Genomic DNA, 26,234 nt, shown 5'->3' on the forward strand with positions numbered 1-26,234 from the left:
AAATAAACACCAGAACTCTTTTCTCCAACGACTGTTGTAATATTTACAGTCCCTTCATATTTTTATTTACAAAACAGAGCTACAATACTTGCATGCCAATGTTTACACAATTTCTCTTTCAGAGCCATATGCCTTCTCTCCCACATTTTTTCTTCCACTAGCACTTACAGAGAAAATAACTCCTCAGAAATACTTCATTCTCTTTCATTTGTCCAATAGCTTCTTGCAGTTCTGGAGACTGATAATTGCAAGGGTAGATACTTCACTAACTTAAGTCACAGCAGTTTTTTCTAAGCTGAAGCATTACTCATTTTTTAAAGAATCATGGGGAAATTATCCCTCAAATTTAATTTATTTTGGCCTTGGCCAAAGTGTTTAATACATCGGAATAAAATAAGTGGGAAGCAAGACATTGAAAACAAACTTGTTCAGATTCAAAACAGAGTACCTGAAGTTCAGAAAAGCCTACTCCGACATTGTTTGTCTTCCCTTTTTCTTCCCCCAATTATAGTCAGGGATCAAACGTTAAAGTAGCACCTCAAGTAAGGCTTGGGAAGGCCCCTGTAAAATTTTTTATCTTGGATATAAACTAGTACTTGCAAAAGGATCCAAGACCAACAGGGGCCGCTGCCTTTAGCTCCAGCTGACCCTAACTGGCCTCGATTCATTCTGCCACACATACTCAAAGAGCACCCTCAGGAACTCGGCCTTCCCAGCAAGGACCCCACAACCCCTCTCTGGGTCAGTGTAAGGCCAGGAGAAACTGGGCATCGCCAGTTACCTTGCTTGCGAAGCAGCAGTGAATTAGCGTGCCAGCAGCAGTTCCTCATGCAGAGGCTACAGCCAGTCCCATGCTCCTCCGAGACCAGGAAAATCCTGCCTTGAACAAGCCGGCAAGGAGGTTCATTGTGTCCCACCATGACAGCCAGGAGCAAGGCTAGAGGAGGAGCAAGCACAGCAGCTCCTGCAGGGAAAAGGAGCACCGGGGTAAAAGCGCATGGTGATTTCAATCACCAGATAGTTCTTTTTTCCTCCCTCTCCTCAAGTTGAAAAAAAAATTCTGTGTCATTTTAATAAGACAGAGGCTATTTTAGACTGTAATACAGAATCACAGTTTATGATACAACAAACATTTGGCTTGCCATTGATACAGCGCTCATGCATACACATCACTGTGCAGGTCAGTGGCGCATCAAAATATCCCAAGGTTAGAAGTGGGTGTCAGCACCGCACCTCCCTTCAGCACACCCACGGCATTTTATCAGGTTAGTTCTCCGAGAGCCAGCGGCCCCCCGGACTTGCACAGCTTGCAGCACACATGAGCGGAAAAGAAACGAGGACAAGGTAATGAATGTATAGCACCAGACTTGGAGCACAGCATCTGTCTCAAATAAATGACCCACGCACCTCAAACTGAGCCAAAACATTCTACCACCTTCAGTACACTGAGGAGCTTTAAAAAATGTAATCTTGGTTTTGCCTGTAGAATCCACAAGTTTTGTGTTAATTTTGCAGTAGAACTCCTTAGTGCAGCAGTTAAAAATTGATCCATGTGTATTAGCCATTAGAGTTAAGGAGAGCTGTCGGAAGAGACAGCAAGAGTTGGCGATTCATCAATTTAAGTCAGCAGGGGTTACCTTGTTTTCTACCTTGAATCCTGAATCACACAGCCCAAAAATAATTTTTAATAAATCCCTCCTTAAAAGCATGACTTCTGCTTCAGCCAGAGCCTGCATCTTTGAAACACCCAGTCTTTTTTCCTAAGGATCAAAAAATGATAGAAAACTCCAGCCAGCCAGATCACATTCTATCTGAGAATAAGTTTTGTTCATAAGGCTCGTTTTCCAACCTTCAAATGTCATTCTTTAAATTTAGCTACATCACTTCTCAAATATTAAAAAACGACTGTGATCATAAATCTTTCTGATCTAGATGATGGTAGCAGGCTTCATCTTACTTAGTTTTAAGTGTCTAACAGCCAGTTATCTAAATCCAAGTTAACTTTGTGTGCTCTCTTCTGCATCAATAATAATAGAAAAGGTCCTTTTGGGGGAGATTCATCTGTTATCTTCAGACAGCATGAACTCTCTGAACATGCCAGCTTCAAATTTTTTACAAAAAGCAAGCCCAGAAGACCAGCTTAAGCCAAACCAGCTAATTATTAGATACCTAAAGGCAGGGTGGAGTGGATCCTGCCCTTATTTACAATGCTTAGAACACACTTAATGCTTTCACTGGATTAACTCATTTCAATTCCTTTAGTGTCACAGTAAAACAGTTTCCCGCTTTCAAAAAAAAAAAAATTAGCTCTTCTCTGAAGCTCTCTGCTAAAAGTCATCTTTTTATATGCCCCAGAAGCACACTTGGATTTTTTGGCTAGAGGAACATGCTGACACTCATGTATCTACGGCATGATGGATGCTTTGTTCTTGTCTATAGGGCTCCAATATACAGTCAAAATTCTAGCATCTGTTGCATCCAAACTGACCAAAACAAAGCATTCACACACAGCTGTTAATAGCTTAGGCATTAAGAATCAGTACCATGGGTCATCGATACAGTTACTTCCTTAAACCTTACCCAAAAGACCTGTCAGATTTCTAAACTAAAGAGCCGTACAAAAGGAGCAAGACCATAGCATAAGAGAAATCCACCAGGATACGTGGTAAAGGGGCCCTAGGGTATGAGAAAACTCAGTCTCTTCAGCTGTAGTTGGTCTTAATATTGTGGCTTCCTGGTTTTCAGCAATTAATCTCAAAAAGGACAGTGCTCTCTCATACCTTACCATTTATGGTTACAGAAAGCTTCGTAATAGGGGAACTAAGTTAGGAGTTCAGCCACAGCAAAGCAAACCCAGAGAAGTACGGGGGGGGGGTGGGGGTGGGGGTGGGGGTGGGGGGGAGCCCTTTCAGCTCTAAGTTCCACTACTATCCCAAGTCTGCCATATAAAAGAAGTTTTTTCATCAGAGAAAGAAGCATTTCATCAAAAATAGTAAGTATATTTCTAAGCAACTGTTTTTCCTTGGGAGCATGCAATAGCTTTTGGTTTGGAAAAGTACAGTGGTTTTGGAAGTAACAATCATTTTAGAATGAGATTTAGATTTAGATCTGCAGTACTACGGAGGAGAGCCCAGATAGCCCCCATGAAACAGAAAAGTTAAGTTGTTCTCCCTTTTGTAACTGGATACAATCTGATAATTCTCCATAATTAATAACATCATTAACAGTAATATTTTCACAAATTAGGAGTCTGCATCCCATATGAGATCATAGCTTTTATTCATTTTAACAGCAAATACGCCTTTACTTTTAGGAGTTTCATGGCTTTGGGTGTTCAGGATTCCTTTAGAGGCTCTGCTTTTCTACCTCTAAGTTACAGAGGAACCAGGCACTTGAACTCTTTCAGGCTTCCCTGAAATCTACTCTTAAATTGATTTATTTAAGAAGTGCAGAAGCAGTCTAGAAATTTATTTTTAAGTGCAGAAGCATTCTAGAAAGATTTCAGAACTGCTGAACTAAGCAAGTAACTTTTTTCCTTTTTTTGAGAACCACCAGGTTTAAAAGCTAACAGAATTACTCTTAAACAGCTGCATAATTTTTTTTTTAAAACAAAAAAGCCAACTTTTTTAATTCACTCTAGTGTCACATCAGGTAAAAAGTTCATTAATAAAGCAAAAAGATACAGTGTGTTTTGTAAAAATAAGTGTAATCGTATCATGTTACACAGTCAAATATTGCTGCTTCAGGTTTCTGAGACAGCTGCGTGAGTACACGGCAGAATCTTTTCCGTGCACATTTCCATTGAGATTCAGCATCACCTTATTTTGTAACACACACAGTATTTGTGGTCTCAGATGCACAGAATGCTTTTTAAGTAATGGGTTCTTATCAATTTGCAGTGAAGAACACCAGTGTTCCCTGGCTCCAGCACCTCTGGCAAAGGCAGACCTGTTACCAGCAAGAAATGGGTATAAATGCCAGAGTAGGAAATGGAGGGTGGGGAGAGGGAAAGCAAGTGCCAATGCAAATGTAGTTTTGACTTCAGGCCTGTTGTCCGGGGTGTAAGCTGTGGGGCAGTAGATGAGAAAAGGATGAGGCAGGATTGGAGCAGAAAGGAAGAGGAATCTAAGCAGTGTTGAAACACTCATGGAAACAGGTAGGCAAGTGTGAGTGGTCAAACTAATTCTACTCAGAGACAGCAGTAAATATGCAAGCCGTGCAGCTCTGCCACAGTAGCACAACCAGTACAGAGCTCATATTTGCAGATCTAAAACTTACAATTGCCTTCTGGTTCCCACACAAAGCACTTGGCCAACAAACTGGCAACAAATAGTATGCTCCTCTTACAGACACAGCAAAGCCAGCAATTTTTATGTTGTCCACACAATGTGTTTTGAGAAAAAAACAAGGTGACTATTAAGTTGGCACTTGATAGGAGAAAGCAAATGGCTTCTACTGCCTCTGCACACAAAATAGCCAAAGTGTCCAGACCTGTTTAAAAACTCCTCATTGCTTCAGAGATATGGATGACTTGCATCACTCTTCCTGGTATGATGTAGTATAGCACTTGATGCTCATCTGAAAGCAACACATAAATGCTCACTGGAAATTCACCATACGGTGTAGGATAAACCATCTCAAAAAAAAATTACTAGCTCACTGTTAATATTTATTCACAACTTAAAATTGAGAGAAGGGTTTAGCACCCTTTCTTCTGCAAGTGAGCAAGATGAATTCATCAGTGCTACCAAAACTGCCATACCCAAGTTAAGAGCAGCCTGAATAGCCCAAGACAGAGGCTCCATCCGAACTCACAGAGGTCACAGCACTGGAAACTCCTTGAGAGATGGGGGATGACGAGGCAGAGACTTCCCACTGAGTATCAAACAAGTCTACTAATCAAAACGGGGGACTATTCCAAACCTGAGCAGATGGCATCCCTAGGATTATCACCAGCAGCTGTCAATGCAGTGATTATACATTGAAATTGCACAGCTAATGTACTGTATAATTTAACTAGACTGAAGAAGATTAGGAAGAGGGAACATTATGAAAAGATTTGGAGCTTATATTTTCATAATAATTACGGAGGCACCCCACAATCTTCAGTGCAAAAGATACATTTAGATTTGCTCTTGAAGGCTAGACTAAAACCCACGCTATACACTTCAACATCTTCCAATTCAAATATGCTCAGAGACTTCCTGGGCCAATCCAGTCCTCTGCAGTGCTTCATTTTTCAAAGACTGAACTATTTGTCAGAGGAAACACTTAATTAGCTCTTTCAGCACTCCTCCTAATACACATTGACAGAGCTAGGAGACAGGGGACAACAGTTTTTAACGTGAAAAAATTTAACCTTTTAAACAATGGGGAAATTCCAAATAAATATGTTTTTCTATATGCACGCAGCATTCCTTTGTTCTGGAGAGCCAGAAAATGCAGGATTTTCAGCACAAGAACATAAGAATATTTATATATGAAAGAAAAAAAAATCCACATGGGGTTTCCTTCACTGACTCAGGTTTTCTTTTAAATTATTCTGCACATGCATGAAAGTGTTACAGATTTTTCTGGCCCTATCAATTTTAAAGCATAAGAAAATGCACCAGGAAGTATGTCTTTCAGTTTTAAGGATCACATTAACAGTTAATCTGGTGCAGCAACACAACAGTGATATGAGCACCTCTGATTTACACTGCCTGAAGACCTAGCCGGTTATTTTTTATGTTTATAGAAGCACTCCGTGAGATATTTTTAGACCAATCTTTTGTGTTAACATTCTCTGCATAATTTATATGTCCTTTTACTCTGTAGGGCGGAGCAGACATTTGAACTTGGGGAGCAGAGGCAAACAGGATCACCCAGCAGCCTACGCAGAGAACCAGGGTCAGGCAGCGCAACTGGTGTCGAGGTGAGGAACAACACTGCACATAATGCTGCGAAAACCTCTTGGCCACTTGTGAAAATTTCCAATTTACACATGCAAATTCCTTATGTCTCTTAAAGAGGTAATCTGTCAGCTTAAAATGACTAGGAAAGATGAGTTTACTGGTGCTTCTGCTGCATGTGTGGCTGACATTCAAGCAGACTGATGGGCCGATCACATTTCTTACTAATTCTTTGGTTAAAAAAGGCCCACAGTTCGTGTTTTCCATGTAATAAGGGGTCTGATTACCTCACCATTTCTCAGCATAACTACTATGGTTCATCTAACACACAAGAGATTAACAGCACTAGGCCAGTCAAAGTTTTCCACAAGTCATGGTGGCAAGTACCAATCTTTCACTTTTCCATTTTCCTACAGAACTAATTAAAGATTAATCATTGTTACTGTATGTAAGAACTTCTTGCTAACCACACAGGTTTTCACTTGTCTGTCATTAGCTTCCCACTGTGTTATAAGGAACTGCCACTCAGGTACCGCGTGGTCTCAGGATGCATGCTCGAGCACCGATGATGCTCCTTTATTCCATTTTCTGACCAGGCAGCACAACAGGTAAAGGAGAGTCAGTTTAATATCTACTGTTCTTAAGGTGGTGTGTTGTACAGTGTTCCAATGTTGTAAATATTTTGGAGTTCTTTGGTTTTTGAAAATGCTAATTCCACTTTTTCCCCAGAGAACTAAAAGAAATGGCAGAAGTTTCCAAGGAGCAGTCACTACTGACATTTACCCAGGTTTCCTCACAGGGTGCACGTGCCTCTGTGCATGGTTATACAGAAGTATGCAGGCACAGCACGAGCACGCTGACAGTGCTCGATGCCACATGTTCTATTTATAGCTCTACAGACCAAGAAAAACACAATATTGCCTTATTTAAGGGCGTTAGCTCACATTCTAAATTAAACTCAAATGCCAGTAAGCAGGTAAGGTTCATCTTAGGGCAATTTTCAAGATGCTTCTTATAACGACAGTGAATTATACATGATTATACATGGCCATAAGAAAAACAATCCCCCTGAAAATGCTGTATGCAAAATTCACAGTGAATATTGATGTTTTATTTAAAGTGGAATTAAATATAGAACTGGACAAAATTCAGTATTCCAATGAGAACTCCTTTTGTTCCTAAGGTCACAGAACAGTCTTTCATTCCGGTATCGTGTACTAGCAACTTCAAGACATACACTTAAAAAATTCTGTAGCTAGCCCCAAGTTATGCTAAATGACCAAAGCTGTTTTACTGCCCATAGACTTCTATAGTTTTATTATTAACAACACTAACATTCAGGTGTTATAGTAGTCTAAAACCAGTAGCATTTTAATGTTCAAATACTTTTTTCCTTTGATCATTAAACAAAGTAAGGCACTTTTACCAGTGAAAGGCAAAACTAATAGGAAAGAAAGGACCATTCAGATTCTATTCACATTCTTTCTCTGCAGAGCTGATGGTGTCTTTATCCCATCTTTCACCACACTCAGTGCTGCGGTAACACCACAGCTCTGCCAGCCTGGGGCAGCTGGAGACTATCAACTCATGGTTGACCTGAAGAGCCTATTCGCTAACTGTGGCTTGTGCTTCTTATATTGTATTATAAGTACTTAAGTCTCAGTACTTGCTGAACACAGGTGGATTTAGGCAGGGACCACACTGTCCTGAAGGCCAGCCAGTAAGGATAAACACTAAATAGTTGCACACACCTGAAGCTGAAATCCTGAAAATGCACCAACTACTGCATGAAGCTGTGCACTGTTGTCTCGCACATGACAACAGGACTGAAACCTGTTGCAGCATGTACATAACATTTTCCCTTTCTCCTGCTCTGCTTTCCTCCCTTCTCCCAAAAAACCCCACACAAATCTTGCCGTTCTTGTCATCTGCCATATCTATGGCTCGCACCATGTTTTCATGAAAAAACAAAACCCCACAAACCTCCAGGTGCAGCTGTAAGTGCAACAGATACTGGTGATGGGTTAAACTCTCAGCGACTGTTATGGCTCATTTATATATTAATCCTATACATCAGTCATAATGATTTAATGGCATATTGATTCAGAGCAGTTCTTTTCAGATTCTCTTTATCAAAGCATTAGCGAGATAATTTAAAGTGCTATTTGGCAAGGGAGTGGGGAAAAAAATGCCAGTCCCGAGAGTCTCAAGATCAGAGCTCTGCCTAAGAGTTTCCCCGGTTTTACACCAACACTTCACTGTTTGCACTCTCCTTCTAGCACCGGCAGTGGTTCTGACGCCGTGCTTGTGGTGAAATGATAGCAGTTTTAACTGCTGTGTTTTCTGATCCTGTTCCGTTGTGTTTTGTGGCATTATACTACTGCTGTCTAGAAAACACAGCTTTTCTCTGCTAGTTGATCAGACATCAAGTTTTGAGCATCCCTGAATGGACAAGGCCAAACAATGAACATGCAGAAGTCAGAACCAAGCATCTCAAATGCTAAATTTTAAATTATTTCAGCTCTTTTGAAATAAAACAACCACATTTCAGACTAATCCAGAAGAAAAGCTATAATGTAAAAAGGATTCTACTGTGGCAAGATTTTCCCTTCATGCAGCACTTACCAACACACAACACAGCATCACCTACTTCAGAGAAGCTTAAGACAATTGGCCTGTTAGCAGAATTCTCCCAAGTAGTAATCGGGTTTTTCCACCCCATCTCCTAACCTCCCCACACACACACTTGTTAGAGCATTAAATGGCAAATGTCAGAAAGTAAAAAAGGAGTCTACAGATAAAAAAAACACAGTAACTTTTTTTTAAATTCTAGTTTGTGCAAAAATGGGACTGTCCCTCCATGGAATACGATATATTTCAGAAACTTTTTACACAACTGCGATACCTATAGCCAATCCTACTCATGTTTTCCCTCTTTTCTGTATTTTATTTTATACCAGACAGAGATAGTTCAGATTTCACAACTCTCAATCATGTTGGGAAAAAAGTTGGTGACCGCACAGAAGCGAGGGGAGACAAGAGCCCTGTGCTTGGGGCTGGGAATGGTCGCGTGCTCCATGATGATGTACTTTTTTATTGGGATCACCATTGTGCCATTCTACACTAAAAGGTAATAACAGCCATTTGTTTATGAATACAAAGCTATTTTTTTTTCCTGTCAGCATCAAATACAATTATTAAAACAGTGCAGAAATATGTATGTTGTACAACAAATAAACAACATATGCTTGAAGAGCTCATAAGAATTTAAGATGGGAAAAAAAGAGAAAGAAAAAAGTGAGCCAAGAAGTCATCTGGCATTTACAGGTAAGCATAAGAAAGCAGAAATTACCATTTTCAGAGCTAGAAGGAGAACAGACTAAAACAAAACATGAAAACATGTTATGAAACTAGTTATTTTTACTATGAAAACATGTAAAATAAAAAAATGCTTATCAAAGATTGATAATGGAAAGCTAAGTCTTGCATAAATGAAAAAAAAAAAAGCTTTTCCATGTGCAGGACAGTGTGTTGTTTTTAGTAAAACTATAAAAACTTGATCAACAGAAGTCATGGTAAAATTGTTCAGTTGAGAATATATATCTTACTTCCAAATCAACCATCATAAGAAGCAAGCACCTTCAACAGCAGTCTACCACAGCAAATGTTGGAGAATACAACAAACGCTGAAGAAATTACTACTACCCACATTTTTATTTCATTTTGCAAGTTCTACCTCCACACACAAGATCAACTTGCAAAAAAAAAGTAGCAAGACTAAGACTGCAGGTCAGTTTTTCATGCTTGAAGATTTTGATAGAGAAAGCAAGTACATCCACCTCATTCTTCTTGCTAAGAACACCTTTAAACTCAAAAATGTTTGAAAAACATTATCTTTAAAACAGAGTAATTACCTTTTATTTATTTTCCAGCCTCCTGATTACAAGACATCTGCATGTAAAAAGATTAGTTTCTTAAGAACTAGAGTGAAGCTATTTATTTATTTTTTCCCACGAAAGTGTATTGCTGTAAGCAAAAACGTACTATGTTATTAGTAGTAAAAGAGTAATTTTTGAGAAAAAGGAATGAGTAACAGGAAACAATGAACTTTTGCCAGACAAAATCCTACTATTTATTAATGCAAAAAGTCCATGTAATAAAAAAAAAAGGCGGGGGGAAAAACATCGAAAATTATTTTAATTCTGAGACTTATTGAATGAAATTAGTCAAAATATTTCTGAGGCATCAAGTGTACTGCATTTCCAAATATTTCCTACCAAACATTAAAACCCATAGCCATTTTTCTTTCTTGAATAGTATCGACACTGGTTACAGAGGAGGTTAGAATCTGACTTCAAAGCATAGAATGCATAACAAACAAGAATAAAAATGCTTCCCTGCACTGCTTTCCTATGGCAGCCCTTCTCCAGGTGCAGCCATCGATTTGGGGTGGGCGAAGTGTACCGCATCAGGACTAAGCAGCCATGACCTCCACCCATGCCACCACCTACAGCTGGCACACACACATGCATCTCCAGCATGCAACTCATAACAGATGCTGCTAATGCATTTTAAAGCAACATCTTTTGTGTTGTTTTTGCAGTGTTTGGACAACAGAAACTGTGTGCAAGGTTCTCAAAGCCAATATCCAGGACAAAGCTCCCTGCCCAAACAGCGAAGGCTCAGAGGATGAGGATATCTTTCCGTATCCCTGTCTACAGGTGTGGGTTAATCTGACAACCTCAGGACAAGAGGTTATGCTGTATCAGACTGAAGATACACTGGAAAGAAATCCTAAGGTACTTGCAACACAGATCGAATAATCACTCTCTGCTGCTATCTAACACCTATGAGGAGAAGGGGTGTTTTTCTTAAACCAAGCAGCAGAGTAAGAGTAGGAGTCGTTCATCTTTTACATGTTAATGTCTGTGCTTAGACCAATATTTTCTGTGCTTAGACCAGAAATTACACAGTTGAGGATTTTGTTTTAAACATTACATCATATAAACATTAACATTAAGTTAATACTTGTTAAGGAATTACACCAACTAAACATGAATATTTAACATTCATGAAAATTTAAAAATATGTAAGTCTCCAAGTTGAAGACCAATGACAGGAAATAGTTTGTAAGATGTGGTTTGCTCAGTTGCTTGTTGAATTATCACAGGAGATACCTGAAGTTAAAAACCATTCAAAGTAAGAGCACAAATGCCAATTTACTTCCATTTTAGGTGTGTGAAATGAAGCACGGAATACAGAAAGTGGAGAACGAGGAAGTGAGGGTGCTGTTGGGAACAGGATGCACATTTTAGACAGAAACAAGAAACAAATCAGTGATTTTGGAAGATGATCACCCAGAAAACTCACTTGTCTTTTGTTTGGTCTGCAACTGTTTCTGGCCAGCATGGCAGCAGAAACCAGGACTCACGGAGAGGGCAGTGGCGCTGTAGGAAATGCCTGTGTAACACAGAGACACGGGGTATTGCGGTAGACATCCTTTGGTCAGTCATTTTAGGGATGTCTTCCCCAAGGGTGAGCGCAGACCATGGGTGGAACAGAAATGTGGGTATGCAGCATTCGTTTGGCTTTAGAGGTGTGTGAAAGATTAGGAAAGGGGGAAAAGTAGGGTGTTACCCTTTTGTTCCTGCCAACATTTCGCTTGGGAATCAGCAGAGAGCTCAAAATTTTTAGGCTTGCTATCCCACAACCAGAAGTGCTCCTACAGGTATGCTGCCCAAGGAAGGTCAGGTTCGGTTCAGTTCCAAAACCATGAGTATTTCAGAGGCCTTATTCCATCTCAACACTCTCTAAAGGGACATAAAGTGAAATTCAGATCTTTGATGCCCAAGGCTGAAGCAGTTTGAGAACCCAGAACAAACAAGTGTTCATCACCTTAAAGAAATTATATAGATTAGTTTCACACAGTGCAAATCTGATAGCATAAAACACTTAAGCTGAAGATAATTTTGCCGATCTTTATAGGCATAGACCATCTATTGCAGGGAAAGCTACATACGAAGTAGCAATGCAGAAAATACCGCTGTAGATTGAAAAAAGTGTCTTGTTTGCTACAAGAGTAGACGATATGCTGATTTCCTACCCACTGTTTGCATTACTGCAAGTACAAGCCTTCAGGTCAAGATCCATCCCCTTTCTGCTTTGGCCAGTTTTCAGCTTAAGACACCTAAGCACTATTATGTGTGCAAAATAATGTTGCAGAAAAGAAACTGCTATGAACATCCAAAAAAAAAGATAATGAAAGAGTGCTTCAAAGTCTACCAGTATTACCACTGAAGACTGAATATGCATTATTACTACAGGTCAAAATAGTTCTGTGTTAGGAGGACAAGTAGGAAGCTTCCAACAGCCAGGCTTTCCTCTTATTTTTCTAATAGTTACAACCAGAGGTGCACAATGAAGCAACTTTGTTTTCCTGCACAGTGACAAGCCAGTTGTAAACTTCTGCATTGTGGTGTGCCATTTCTGCTGCGGTGGTGCCGCCTAGAAGCTCTGTTAGGAATCCAAGCTTGGCACTGTAATAATAAAGTGACAGTCTCAAAGACTGCAGTTTTATTTCAAGCACGTATGTATTATTGGTTTCCAACAACATTACTCCAATCTGTAAGTCTGCCGACTGGGGGCACAGACACACTGACAGAAACAGGGAAGCATGGCAAATAGGTTATGGACATAAGGAAACCAAGATTATCTCAAGGAACGCTAGCTAAACCACACCATTTTTTGTCAGTACTAGCATGTTTATTTTACTGACTTGACTACAAACCTTGTATTAGAGTATTCATTATAATGAAACACCTTGATTTCTTATTCCAGTGCTCGTATGTCCCAGGCAAGTCGGAGAATTCTAAAGAAGTTAAAGCACGAATAGAAACAATTGCAAGCAATTTCAAAAAATACCAGACTTTCCCATGCTACTATGACCCAGGAGGAACGCAGACCAATGTCATTTTAAGCAGACTTTATGACCCCAAAGGCCTCCTCTTTGCTTTCCTTTGGCCTACACTCATGTTTACTGGTGGATGTCTGATTATTGTTCTGGTAAAAATTAGTCAGTATGTTTCTGTTCTTTCTGCTTGGCAGTAGAAAATAGATATCTAGCATATATTGTTGCATGATATTAAAATGCCTTTGTTCTGCCTGTCTTTATCTGCACTTTGTAGCTTTTAATATACCAGGTGTCGGTCCAAGGGCAGGCATTCCAAAAAACTGAATTGTACCAACTATGGATAGCAATCTATTACATGAGGGCAAAATATAAAATTGATTCCCAGGAATGCCTGAAAATACCTCATAAAAATAAAGACTGAGTTACTATCTCTTGTTTCCTTGGGCTTTCTGAGGTACAGTTGCTATACAGAGCTACAACTCAAGTTTACTATTAAACTCTTGTTCCACATTTTAAACAGAGTCCTAAATTTTCTGTCTGGTTGAGACCGTTTGGTGACATGTCCATATACATCATTACTGGCAGATGCACATTACCAATACAGTATGTATTCATGGCAGACTCTTATCTGTTGAGAAAATAAGCAGTATTTGTAGTCATTGATCTCTCTGCTTTATGTGAAAGAAGAGGGGGGGAAAAGCCACCCAAATCCCAAAAATATACATATATATACACACAGATATTACAAAGTTTGCACTCTAAACATCTAACAACAATTGCATATAATGAAATATATGCATAAAGTATAGGGTATAATAAAGAAGATTATACTAGAAGTAAGTCTTTGTATTTAACTCAAATCTTAGCCTTGCTTTACTTTGAAACAAGTGTAGCACTCAAGGAAGGCTTGAGGGCCTTGACCTGCCTGCCATTTGCATATATTACAAAACTATTAAGGAAAGGAAGTCACAATATAAAGAATATGATTATGTGGTAGAAAACATCCATGACGTCTTACTAAATACAGTAATCTAATAACCACAGAAGTCTGCATTCTTAGCACAAAGATATTTCACAAGAGAGAGATGTGTTTGTTTCTAATGCCAAGACTCTTAGGAATGCTCTGATGCACATATAGACATATTTTCTGTTCTCTGAAAATAACTCTGTTTCTCTCAGCCAATTTTCAAGTTGCTACTGGACCCAGGAGGAACACAAGATACTTCCTGCATGCTGTATTTGACTGGCAATCGGGACTCAACTAGTACAAGCATTTTCATCACACAGCTCATGAACCACTCTGTAGCTATCATTCACAGGAAAATTTCAGGGCCTAGATACAAATATAAATTCATTAACTGTAGAGGAAAAAAGTTATTCTCATTAACGTGGTACAATTCTCTATTGTTGATTGTAAGAAAGAAGGCGGCTGAAATATTAATCCATTATGTGCATTTTCGAACATTACTAATGGAACAGTGTCAGAGTTTGCTTTTCGTCATGATAAGCAAATCAAAATTAGACCAGGATAGTAAAAAAAAAAAAAAAGCAGTTACTAACATCAGCACACTCATTCAACATGCAAAATCTAGATGGTTATCTGTTAGAAATCCACAATAGGAAAAATTACCTGATTTAGTACTTAAGATTCAGACAATGTAAGTGTCGAAAGAAAAAAATAAAGAACCAAAACCCAAAAATGAATATAGGATGAGAATTATTTCCATAAAAAGGAGGAAAGTATTTACATCTTCATACAACACTTCCATGAAATGCATCCGAGGCTGTGTGTATACATCTTCGTCACTTAGGAAAGTGAAAGTCCAGCTGGTACAGGTACAGGCATTTGCCAATGGGATGGGAAGGGGAAGAGATCCTGTTTTGTTAGTTCACCAAAAGCTGAGGCAGGAGTACAGTAACTGCTTAAAAATATAATAATCAGACGGGGAGGATGCTTGTTGAAGCTAGTGCACTGTACTGGTACCAAACAAGGGGAACAAACGAGCTGTAAAGAGGTTTAGTTAATAGACTCTTGCAAAGCTTTACCCCAAATTTCTCTTTTCAGCAGTTTAAAGAGAGTCTTCAGTTTGCAAACTAAAACTTGCTCATAACTACTTTACACTCATTCCAGTAAATCAGTGGCCCCACCACCTTGCTCCCCTCGCAGCTCCACAGAGATGAGTGAGGGCTGGATGTTGGGGTGTTGCTGTTCCTTCTACTGATTGTCCCCATCGCCCCCCTCACTCATGAGCCAGTAACTTGTCTCTGAAGAGCAAAAGCTCTTGATCTTGCTGAGCTCAGAGCTCAGCATGAAGCATGAAGACCAGGAGCTCCTGCTTCCAACACCCACCTTGGCCTCCTAAGACCACCCCCTAACGCCACATCTTCCTCACCTCCCTGCTCCCAGTTATCCCTGATAGCAGTAGATGACAATTTATTCAGCGTGCAAGCTGCGTCTCCAGATTTACCTCTACCAAAAATAAAGTGATTATTACATGAAAATAGTTATTTCCCTCCAACATGTACACATTGCAAGTATATGAAGAAAAAGCTCACAAAAATTTTGTTCTCCAATAAAGTAGTATTTCCTATTTGGGTAGGAGTTATTCCAAGTGAAAACAGCTGGTGCAGGGGCAAAAACCACACAAAAATTAGGAAACTCCATTGTTTTGGACTCTGGCCAAACTCAGCTTCCTCTTTTGCCCAAATGAAACAGGGGATTTAAATGCAAAAAGCCAAGTATTCTAATGTAGAAAACACATACAAAATGTATAAGCACTACAGAAGTCTGTTCCTGTTTTTAAATAATGGTTTCCCCATGTATATAGTGCTGATTATTTTCAACATTTCTCAGAAAGTTTAACGTTGAAGTCAGAGATATTCTTTCTCCTTCACACTTTCACTTTTTCTTAAAGTCAAAGCTAAGTGTTTTAACAGTGCACAAGGTTGCTGAATTACTGTTGAGCTTTTGTAAATATTTTTTGATTCTTCCATCTGCAAAAGTTGTAATTCACTAGAGAGTGAAGTTTTAATAACACTTTCTATGCTTCTTACAGCAGCACACAAGGCAGCTATAGAGTCTTTAGGGGGGTTTGGTTGTTTGTTTTTTTTTTTTTCAAATTATTGGATAATACCATCAAGTCTACAATAAATTTTATAAATAAAATGCTATTTTTATGAGATCCAGCAAAACACTTCCTTTGAGAAGTGCTTCAATACAAGCAGTGACCATTGCAGTGACAGATGTACACAACTCATTTTCTCAAGGCAGAGTAGATGATCAAGTTATATATTACAGCATTAAAACTCCTGCCAGGGGAAGAGAAGTGGCAGTACAAGCAGCTGAAAATAAAATGCATACTTGCAATTTGTTTGACTATACATAGCTATTCCCTATATGAGGGAATTAGCATTTCTCCAAGGCGCAAAAAACACAAACAAACAACAAAACCCCAATTGCAAAAGGTTGTAAAAGAAAGCTTATCCCAAAAATGGGAAGTTATTTTTTCTGGATGAAGTAGATTCAGCTTTTAATAAGATCACCTTTCTCTAACTTTGACGAGGCAGCAACAATGGCAGCTTAAGAGGAACCTATGGGACACTGATTTGCTAAGAAGCCACCTGTGAGTCACCAGCATGTTCTTAATGTACACAGACTACAGCAGGTACCTTCTGGCTACCTCTGACAATTTTGATTTAAGCACCCCGCTAACTTGTGCTATTTTTATCACCTGATCCTCAAAGCAGAAACAGGGCAGTTAACATAGAGAAGGCTCTGGTCCCCAAAGATTCCTCACTCATTGCATAAACCCACTGCACTTGACAACAAAATATCTTCCAAGTGGGTAACTAGTACTTCGTTCTTAGTTTTTGGAGGGTTTAGTTGTTTGGTTTGGGGGGGGGGGGGGGGGGGTGTTAATTTTTTAAATAAGGAAATGAGGAAAAACTTAACAAAACCACTTTGGGGTCTCTAGACTATTTACTACTCAGAAGCCATAGAAAACAATTCAGATATTTTACTTTTGGCAATTTCCATAACAGAAAAAATAGCATGTAGGGTTAACTGGATGACTCCAAATTTAAAAGCTGGCTTGAAGTTAGAAAAGATATTAATACAGGAAAAGTAATTATAAGTTATCCTTTGTTCACAACAAAAAGGGTTGGTGGCTGCCCCACAGGGTGTAGGCCAGCCATACAAACCCCATGCAAGAAACAAGTTTGGTTTATAAGCACATAGCTGTTCTCCGTCAGGAGGCAAAACTGGGAATTATCTCATCAGTTCCTCAGAAGCTCAAGGGCACAAGGGGAACATCAGAGGATCTGCAGAGCAAACTGCAGCTTTCTTTCCCCCCCTAAAGTATGTGTAAACAGCAAAAATGCTAAAAATGCATGTAGGGATTTTTGTTGCTGCTGTTTAGTTCTCCTGGAGCAAGGTTTCTTTTGCTGTGCTGCTACAAGACTTAAGTGTCAGCTTTGATGAATGTAAATTATACTGGGGACTTGCAACATTAGGTGTTTTTCTCCTTGCTGACCTCACTTCTCCACACTCTGAAGAGCATTAACAGAAAGGAAAAAGATAGCAAAGATCAGATAGAGGTAGCTATACTCAACTTCCACATAAAATAGTCAGTGAAATACAATTTATAAGGAAGTGTCTATTTATTACGATGCTCCACTAGAAGAAATAGCAATGAAAAAAAAAGTTGAAGGGCTGACAAGCTGTTCTTTCAAAGCTTCCTAAAAATATCTGTACAACTCTTAAATAAATACAAGTAGTCTCATTACACCCTGCACTACTTTTCCTAGAAGTGTCATGACTTTGCACAGAAATTAAGCTGTCATATGGGTAAAAACACTCAGACTGCCATACCCAAACCAGCACAGGTATGTTCCCTTTTCTCTTTGACCACATACCTCTACCTATAGTAAATCCAAAAATCTGATGTTATCTGTGCTAGATACACATTACTGCAATTGCCTTATCTAGGAAAACAAACTTTTTAAAGATGTACTTTCTACTTCTTACCTCTTACAATTCCAGGCAGATTTTCAGAGAGTCTCAGCATGCTAACCAAGTTATCCTGCATTCAGCACCAAGAGCAAGTAAGGAAAGCACCTGAAAATACTTCAGCAAAAAGATAACACAAGATTGCTATTGCAGATGGGGGGCAGAGGAAAGAGTTACTTGTAAGGCTCCATCTCTTCAGTGAAGTATTTGTACCACATTTGGAACAAGATAACCTGGATGAATATAGGCTGTTTAGTCCAATAAACTCAAGGCCATTCTTATATAAAGTCTCTGAATAATCTTTAAATAATTTAATTCATATGCTTTAAAGTCTAATGAGACAGTACAATGTATTAAAGATGTGTCTCCAAAAAAAGCTCAAAGATAGAGGTTGAGCAAAAGAATCATGTTTCATGCACTTATGGGTTTATAGTTTGCTAGAGCACTGCATAATTTTCTCTCTGATGAAACTTTTCAAAACATTGGACATGCTTATTGATAAAGTAAATAAATAAAGAAATCTTTACTTCATTTTGGAGACTACTCTTGATGATCACATTACCCCCAAGTCAACAGGGCTGTCAGCGTCAGCAGCCTGAAACCACAGGACCAGACTTTAAGCCTAGTCTGCAGAAAATAATTGGCTTGTGAAATAGTTGCAATGAACTAATGCCTCCAATTAATTATTCTTATGCTATATAGATTGATGGAAAGATGATGATTGGATAGGTCTCAAAATTGAATTACTCTCTAATTAGTGGGGAGAAAATCCCCACAACCATGGCTGAATCTTGCATACCCGGAATAAGGTGAAGCCTGTCCCTACTGCAGCTTATAAAATACACAGCTATGATGAAACAGATCAACAATGTGAGTAAATAAACTATCTGGCCTGTCTAGAGTTTTGGCACCACAGTTTTTGCCCTTATTGCACCTTTTTTTTTTTTTTTTCTAAAAGACTATATTAAGCTTGTTACATAGAGGTACTGTTGTGTGAGTAAAGGTTTGCTGCCTTTAAGCATACTGTTGGGTTTTTTCCTATGATCCTGAAGCCAGTGTCAGGAGTAGTAGAACCAACACCCTTTTCCAGCCACTGACAGATATGGATAAAAGCCAGGAGTTAAAACTGCCAAACCTAGATGTCTGGTTAACCAAGGGAGACTTGAACTCCTAAAGGTGAGGGAGTTGAAGTGATTCACTGCTGACACAGACACAGAGGTCACAGCAACAGCTGATCAAGTCACCTCTCCCTCCAGCTTTGACCTTATCAGATCAAACTTTTTGCCTTGGACTTGAGATGAAAGTATAGCTAGCCCTTTAAAGGAATAATTGCATGGTTGTTTTGGGGGGGTTGGTTTTGGTTTGTTTTAAGCCTTCTGCACTTTTATCAGATAGACTATGACAACCGAAATGAAATCTGTATGACAAATTCTTCATCAAGCGATTCATTCAGATACAGCACTGAGGCAGCTGCATAAACATACACATTGATAGAAGCTTTAAAACAGCTTATAAAAGTTTTATCCTGCCTTTCCACAGAAAAATTTGAAACATCTCCATTGTGTCTTTTGTAGCTGCTGAGGTTTCCCGTCTATAGCCACTGAAATTGTTCTTCATGCCTCACTAGTTGTTATTCATGCCTCACTAGCGGACAGGAAATAATTCATTGCCTTCTCAACTGCTTTCCATAGAACAATGAAACAGCGCCATTGAATAGAACTTATAAAGGTCTTCAAATGTAGCAGAATCAATCAAATTACCTGAACTTGAATTAATTATCATTTACTCTTCAGAAGTAGCACGTTAATGTGGAGACTCAACACTATAAGCAAATTCAATTACACCCCGACACCTCAGGAAAAGAATTTGGGCTTCTTTATGGTCAGGTGAAAGTACTACCCATTCTTTGATTCTTGCCCAAAGGACTCCATACAAGCAAATAATTTAGAGTGGAAGAATCAAGCTGTCCTGACAGGACTGACGTTATGGACCTACGCTGTTGTGTCCTGCCTGCAACCATAGAGCATTCTTAACTTCCCAATATTCTTGCCATGTACTTTGGGGCAGATTAGCTGGCCTGAGAACAAGACAAAATTGCCCATCCAACTGTAATGGTTCCTGGCAGTTTCTATTCTGTAAAGTTGTAACAATGATGCACTCAGGAGCCTTTTCCAGAGCAGCAGAGCACACTGCCAGCATCCTTCAAGCGCTTGGCGCAAGCTTAGGAACTGATTTATACAGTTATACAGGCTTTATTCCCCCCAAAAACGCCACCCTAGGGGGGTACTTGTGCATTTTCTGAATGAATACAATTCTTTAAGCATGCAATAGTGTCTGTGCTTTCAGCACAGGATCTCTCGGCTTTGCTCTTCGTCTAGCAATGTGTATTAGAAGATGGGGTCTGCCCTCGGGGATGAGGAAAGCGAAGTAAATTTTTGGCTTAGTTGTGAGCCATGTATGTAAGCTGCTCGATGCTGTGGCTCAGCCTGCAGCGTTCTGAGCACCAGCTCAGGAAAAGCCATCCCTTTTACGACACAGTGATAAGAAATAACAGTGTCAACTGTGCTGTTACTGCTGATTTCAGCAGAAGCATCAAGTATTTAATTGACTCATAGCTGACTCATGGACTCTGGCAGCTTCAAGCCAGGGCTGCCGAGTGACATCTCATTTTTACCATAAGTCAAGGAGGCATTGAACACAGATGATCAAATTCCAGTATTTGTCACATCTACCTCCCAGAAGTCACATACTAAATTGGGTTCAGAAAACCACAAAACTATTTGGTCTTTTTAATAGCTAAAACATCAGTTGCTTTTCCAGGGCATTTAAATATATACTATATAACTAGCAATACAGAAATCTGCAAACAGAAGGGAGGTTACAGCGGGAGATACAGATTACACTGCACTGGTGAGGCAGACCAAAGCTGAGAACAGGATTTAAAGCAATGGAGTCAAACTGTTGGGATAACATCACATAAATGAGGCTTAATGCAAGAGGATTAAAAACCAGATGCTTCACTAGTAGATATTACTACAGTATAAACAAATTAATGTAAAGATAATTAGCAACGTGCTTCTAGTTATGGACTGTATTGAAAAAGCAAAAATGTTATGAATTAGTTTCAGAATGACAGTTACCAAGTTTACTTAAAGCTATTAAAAAATCCAAAATATTTCAATTAGTGCTACATAATAGTTAAAATGCATTTAATGTCAGCAAACATACAACACCTGCATGACAAAACTGTTTTGGTTTGTTGGGGTTTTTTTTCCAAACATTCTCTACACAACACTATGCCTAAGAGCCAGGTGCTTTCAAAAGCATCAAAATATTCTGCCTGGATTAAATAACACATGAGCACTGTGAAGCTTCTGGAAATCTTCAAGAGAAATACAAGAACCATAGTGCCGACTGGAAAGGTCATGTAACACCTTCACCTATATACTCCAGTCTCAGAAATGTGCTTTCTCACAGATGAGGAGAGTACTGCACAAATCCATCAAAATGAAGGAGCCCAAAAATCAGAGATACAAGAGCCTTTAAAAAAGACAACAAAAAATCCCAACCAACCAAAAAAAGCCCCTTCCTATTGGTATTCAAAGGTTTGTGTTTTTGGAATCGACAATTTAGGAGAATTTAAAACAGTTGGGGTTTTTTTTGTGGTAGTAGTGGTTGTTTTGTTTTTAAAGGAACCTTTCAAGCTAGGTGAGTCATAAAAACATGTATCTTTTGTCACATAATAGACATTTCCAGTCACATGTTTTGAAAGACATCAGCAGGCCACCGGGATGACAGACACAGATGCAGCCTGCTCCTTGAGCAAGCCACAGCTGATCACAGGTTGTAGGCTGGGTACCGCACACACGAGAGGATCCAAATTCCAGACTGCACTATGTAAAATAAACATGTGGTAGTCAGCCCGGGACACCTAGTAACTTGAAGCTCTCACAGTCCCCAGCCACTTAAAAAAACTCCTAATAAATGAGGAGCTCCTGTAATCTCATAGACTCTTTAAGATCAATACGGGAAGTCTGATGCCCAGCTGGTTCTTCACTGGAAAGTGGGATTTATTTTTATTTTTTTTAAAGTTCTGAATAAAAACCTACAGTAACCATTTTGGAACAGGATTAACAACATGCTTGTTCCATTATTTTATATTCTGAAAATCATCGCAGTTTAGGTTTAAGTTTTCATGAATTTATTTATGTGGAAAGGCAGCAAATCACCCATTCAGATGGCATTTAAAGTCTCTCAGTGTTGAGAGCAAGTATTTTATACAGCTTTAAAATATCAAGACTCTACAGAAAGGTAGTATAAAAAAAAAGAATGAAAGTTGAAGACTCAAACTGACAACACTTCACGATCTCAAATCATAGCAATGTACAGAAATATACTTACAACTATTAAGATGAAAAAATTATTTCTCAGATAAAATTAATTCAAAACACAAAGAATCAACAGATAAAGCATAATTCTATTGCCCCCAGCTTCTCAACACATAGAATCATAGAATAGTTTGGGGTGGAAGGGACCTTTAAAGGCCACCTAGTCCAAACCCCCTGCAGTGAGCAGGGACCTCTTCAACTAGATCACGTTGCTCAGAGCCCCGTCCAGCCTGACCCAGAACGTTTCTGGGGATGGAAACACTCTCTGGATGACCTGTGCCAGTGTTTCACTCAGCCTAATTCCATGTCAAAACCAGACACTGGCACCTGATTGCAGTAGTCAGAAATATGAATGCAGAAATTCGGAATTTATCTGACTGAAAAAAAATGAAGGTACAAATCCCAGCTGTAAGAATTAATATATGCTTTTCCCAGCATTCAAGAGCCAAGTGACTAAAAGAAACACAATTAATTCCATGAGACCATTCCTGCGTGTCCCTGTGGTTGAAAGAAATGGTTCTGTACAGGAGACCAGCAGCATTTTGTAGTCTACATCTGCCTTGTATTTCCTAGTAGCTGGAGATACAAGCAAAACTGGTGCCCATTTAAGTTGCTACTGCAGCACAATCATGCTTTCTTCCAAGTCCTACCCATGGGGGACTATATTGTAACACTCTCTAGAAGCAAGTTTGCAACAGAATGAGAACAGCTCCAAAACAGAACAAGAGATTTACTTTGCTGGAAGTGGCACAGTTTAGAGGAAAAAACAACTCCTACCCCAAGCAAAAACAGAACACGCCAACAAAACCAGAACCTTCTAAAAACAAAAACATCAACTCACCAGACACCTCACCAGATGTTCCACATAATCACTGAAAAGCTCGGGACAAGGAAAAGTTAGGAAAAGGATGAAAACCATGAAAATAAAATGATCGTTAGTAAACTATCAGATAAAAGCACTTTGGAAAGGTAGTTGTAAAGGCTTAGACATCACCAACAGAAGGAAAAACAACCTCTAACCTCCCTCCTGGAATACTACCGATTTTTGTATGATACTAAATATTAACACTTATTCTATAAGGTTGTACAGAGTTGCCATGCTCCTAATCCCAATTTTTGTCAATTTACCTCATGAACTAGAAAAAAAGCGGAGTCCCCAGCTGCACACACCTAACCAGAGCAATATATCACCACATTCAGCTGATAGTAGATCTGGGTCACTGATTTAAAAGGATTTTTAAAAATTGACTTATAATAGCAATTTCAACTGTCTGATATTTCCTTACTTTGGTTATAAAATGTCAGGTAGAGTAGTTTCAAAACAAAAATCTAATAAAGCTGCACTGCATCTTTTGTTTCCAACATTCCCATGAGGAAAGTTTTGCTAATGAAAGCAGAAGCAGGGGGGGGTTGTTTGTTTAGTTGTGGGTTTTTGCATGTTTGATTTATTGACAAAACAAAGCTGACTAGCTGGGGAGGGGTGTATTGTTTTTTGGGTGGGCAGAGAATGGTGAAGAGAAAATAATTTCAAAATTGGTTCATTCACTCAACAGTTGGGCTTTTTTCCATAATTTATTCTATTATATTTCTGTTCAGGAAAGTTAGGCTGGTTGGCTTATACGTTCTCTTTTCTCCCACACCATGTTACAGATACAGTAATGGCTCTTCTGAAATTTCCACTGTTCTGAGAAATAAATCCTAACAGCTAAAAGATTGCACGGATTTAGCCCTCAATAGTGATTTTCATCAGGCAATATTGAATTCAATCATGTCTGACTTATCTAAATACTTTTTAGCCATTGTTCCCATCTGTCCTTCTCTTTACTTGTGGCAATTAATAGCGTGAAGCAACAAGTCAAACTGGTTTTGAAGGCTAAAGGAAGAATCAGCCATTACTTCAGCCCTGAATCACTCCGTACTCATGATCCTTCTCTGTTGTCTCTCTCATTTCCAGGGTATTTTTAGAATCTTATATTGCCATCTCTTAAGTCCCCTGCCAGTTGTAATAACTCATTTGGCACCTTGGCCTTTTGGCTCTTATCCCAACATGCTTCCACTATTTCATCTGTATTAGTCTCTTACAGTGTTTATCTTCCCGTATAATCAGGATCATTGCCTGCCCTTTCCAACAGCGACAAGCTTTCTTAGTATTATCTTCCCAGAGGACTACATATCAGCTTCCCAAGCCTGCTGAAATCTTTTTTTTGAAGACTGTTATTCTCATACTGCTACTGCTCTTCTTTCTTCATGTAGGACTGTGAACCCCGTCATTTAACAAATGCCTTCACCTAACACTGCCACCCTCCCTCAGTCCATCCTAAAATCATGTAGTTCTGAACAAAGAAAAATAATAACATCTGGTTTATTAGGAAATTCTTTAACTTTACCTACATCTAGTATTATCTATTGTACCATAACATTAAATCCACTGCCTGACTGCTATAATTATAAAGAGCTATTTATGACCCTTAGTATATTTATGGACAGTAATTGACATTTTGATGAAGACAAAGCAGAAATATCAAAACAAAGAACATATTTCAAAGAGATCAGAGACCTGCAGATACGCACTCTGGCAAAAAAGAAATTAAGGGCTACACAACAACTCATGTCTAGCAATCTTTCTGGTTTCATAATAAGAAAAAAATTAATAACAGCCTCTTCAACTGATAACACAGGACTATGCTGAGTGATCCAAGAGCCTCAAGATCCAGCTAGCACACAACTAAGACTGAAACTTTTGACTCCCTTATCTGCACCTGTAGTAATAAGTCTAATATTTAGTATTTGAATATGGTAGAATAGTGTTTGAATATTGCCAGTAGCAATCCTTCAACGTAACAACATATTTACACAGATTACAGTCCACACTTATCTACCTCCCCAGCCTCTCTGCACTTCTCACCATGCAACTGCAAACAATAAGGAAAAAGAACATTTTTAGCAGAAGTTGTAAGTAGGCTCTAAGACACATTTGGTTTAAGTAATATTAATTTGGTCTCCAGCTGCATTAAAACTATGGACACGGTTGAAGAGATAAGCGGAAATAATGCTGTTAGAGACTGAAGAGCATAGGCTGTATTTCAATACTTCTTTTTAATCATGAAAATAGCAGGATTTTTCTTTTCTGTTTATATGCAGCTCTGGGAGAAACAAATGGGAGTCTCGCCTGCCCTAGGCAGGCAGGACTGGGGCTATCTATTTTTTTTACACTTATTTTCTTCTTTCTGCTCCGATTTGTCTCTTGTGGGGTTCGCTTCTGCACTAACTTCTTATTCTGTTCTCCACATTTTCTCACTTCAATGACTTCCCTCCTGCACAACTCCTTTCATAAGGAAATTCAGGCTATACGTTTCAAAGGAAGAGATCTACAATGCCATTCAACCAATCGCATGCAAAGAAAATAGGTGAACAAGGGGTGTATGCAAAAGAAAAACTGCAATGAGAGAAGTCTGTATTTCACATGACCATTCTTTGGGGAACTTGGTAGAAATTTATCATTTAACACTTAAAAATTATACCAAATCTACTCCAGTTTTGCATCTCTGATCTTTTATTCTTCATTAAAAACGGACTTTAAGAGATAACAGTCAACAAGTCTGACTTGAAAAATGCTAGCCAGTTCAAGTTAAATTTAGAAAAACCCTATTGCATTGAATTCAGAGAACAAGAATAGTTTACATTTTTATAGCTTTCAAACACATATTAATATTTTAAGACGACCCACCTCACTTCAATTCACTTTTGAATATAGCACTAGTGAATCCCAGTGAAACACTCCTCTAACACCTTACTCAATAAGAAGAGGAGTCAACCGTGTGCCTGACACAAGGAATGCAGCCTCCTGCCATATGATTAGCATTATTTTTCTTTTGTAACTCAGGTCATTTCCCTTACTCTCTCTCCCCCAAAAGAGAAAAACAACTACTGTACCTGCTCCATGTATGATGAGACTAAGCAACCCAACAAATTAAAATGCACTTTTCACTAAAGCAAGCCTTGACGCCTGTCATTAATCATGACTATTTCCACATTAA

General features: G+C 38.9%; 2 protein-coding genes across 2 annotated transcripts in view; one reads left to right on the plus strand and one right to left on the minus strand.

Annotated features, from left to right (window-relative positions):
* KCNIP1 (potassium voltage-gated channel interacting protein 1) overlaps positions 1-26,234 on the minus strand; it is a gene marked incomplete at both ends in the record, with an annotated part of 437,431 nt that overhangs the window by 389,611 nt on the left and 21,586 nt on the right. The gene's annotated exons all lie outside the window — the stretch shown is intronic.
* Positions 8,695-12,998, plus strand: KCNMB1 (potassium calcium-activated channel subfamily M regulatory beta subunit 1; the record flags this gene model as incomplete). The annotated part of the gene is made up of 3 exons (XM_082006328.1): positions 8,695-9,021; positions 10,495-10,690; positions 12,729-12,998. The coding sequence occupies exons 1-3, from the start codon at positions 8,885-8,887 to the stop codon at positions 12,996-12,998; spliced, it is 603 nt and encodes a 200-aa protein (XP_081862454.1). The 5' UTR covers positions 8,695-8,884.

The sequence above is a fragment of the Phaethon aethereus genome (genome assembly GCF_964289735.1).
Source record: "Phaethon aethereus genome assembly, chromosome: 14".
NCBI lineage: Eukaryota > Metazoa > Chordata > Aves > Phaethontiformes > Phaethontidae > Phaethon > Phaethon aethereus.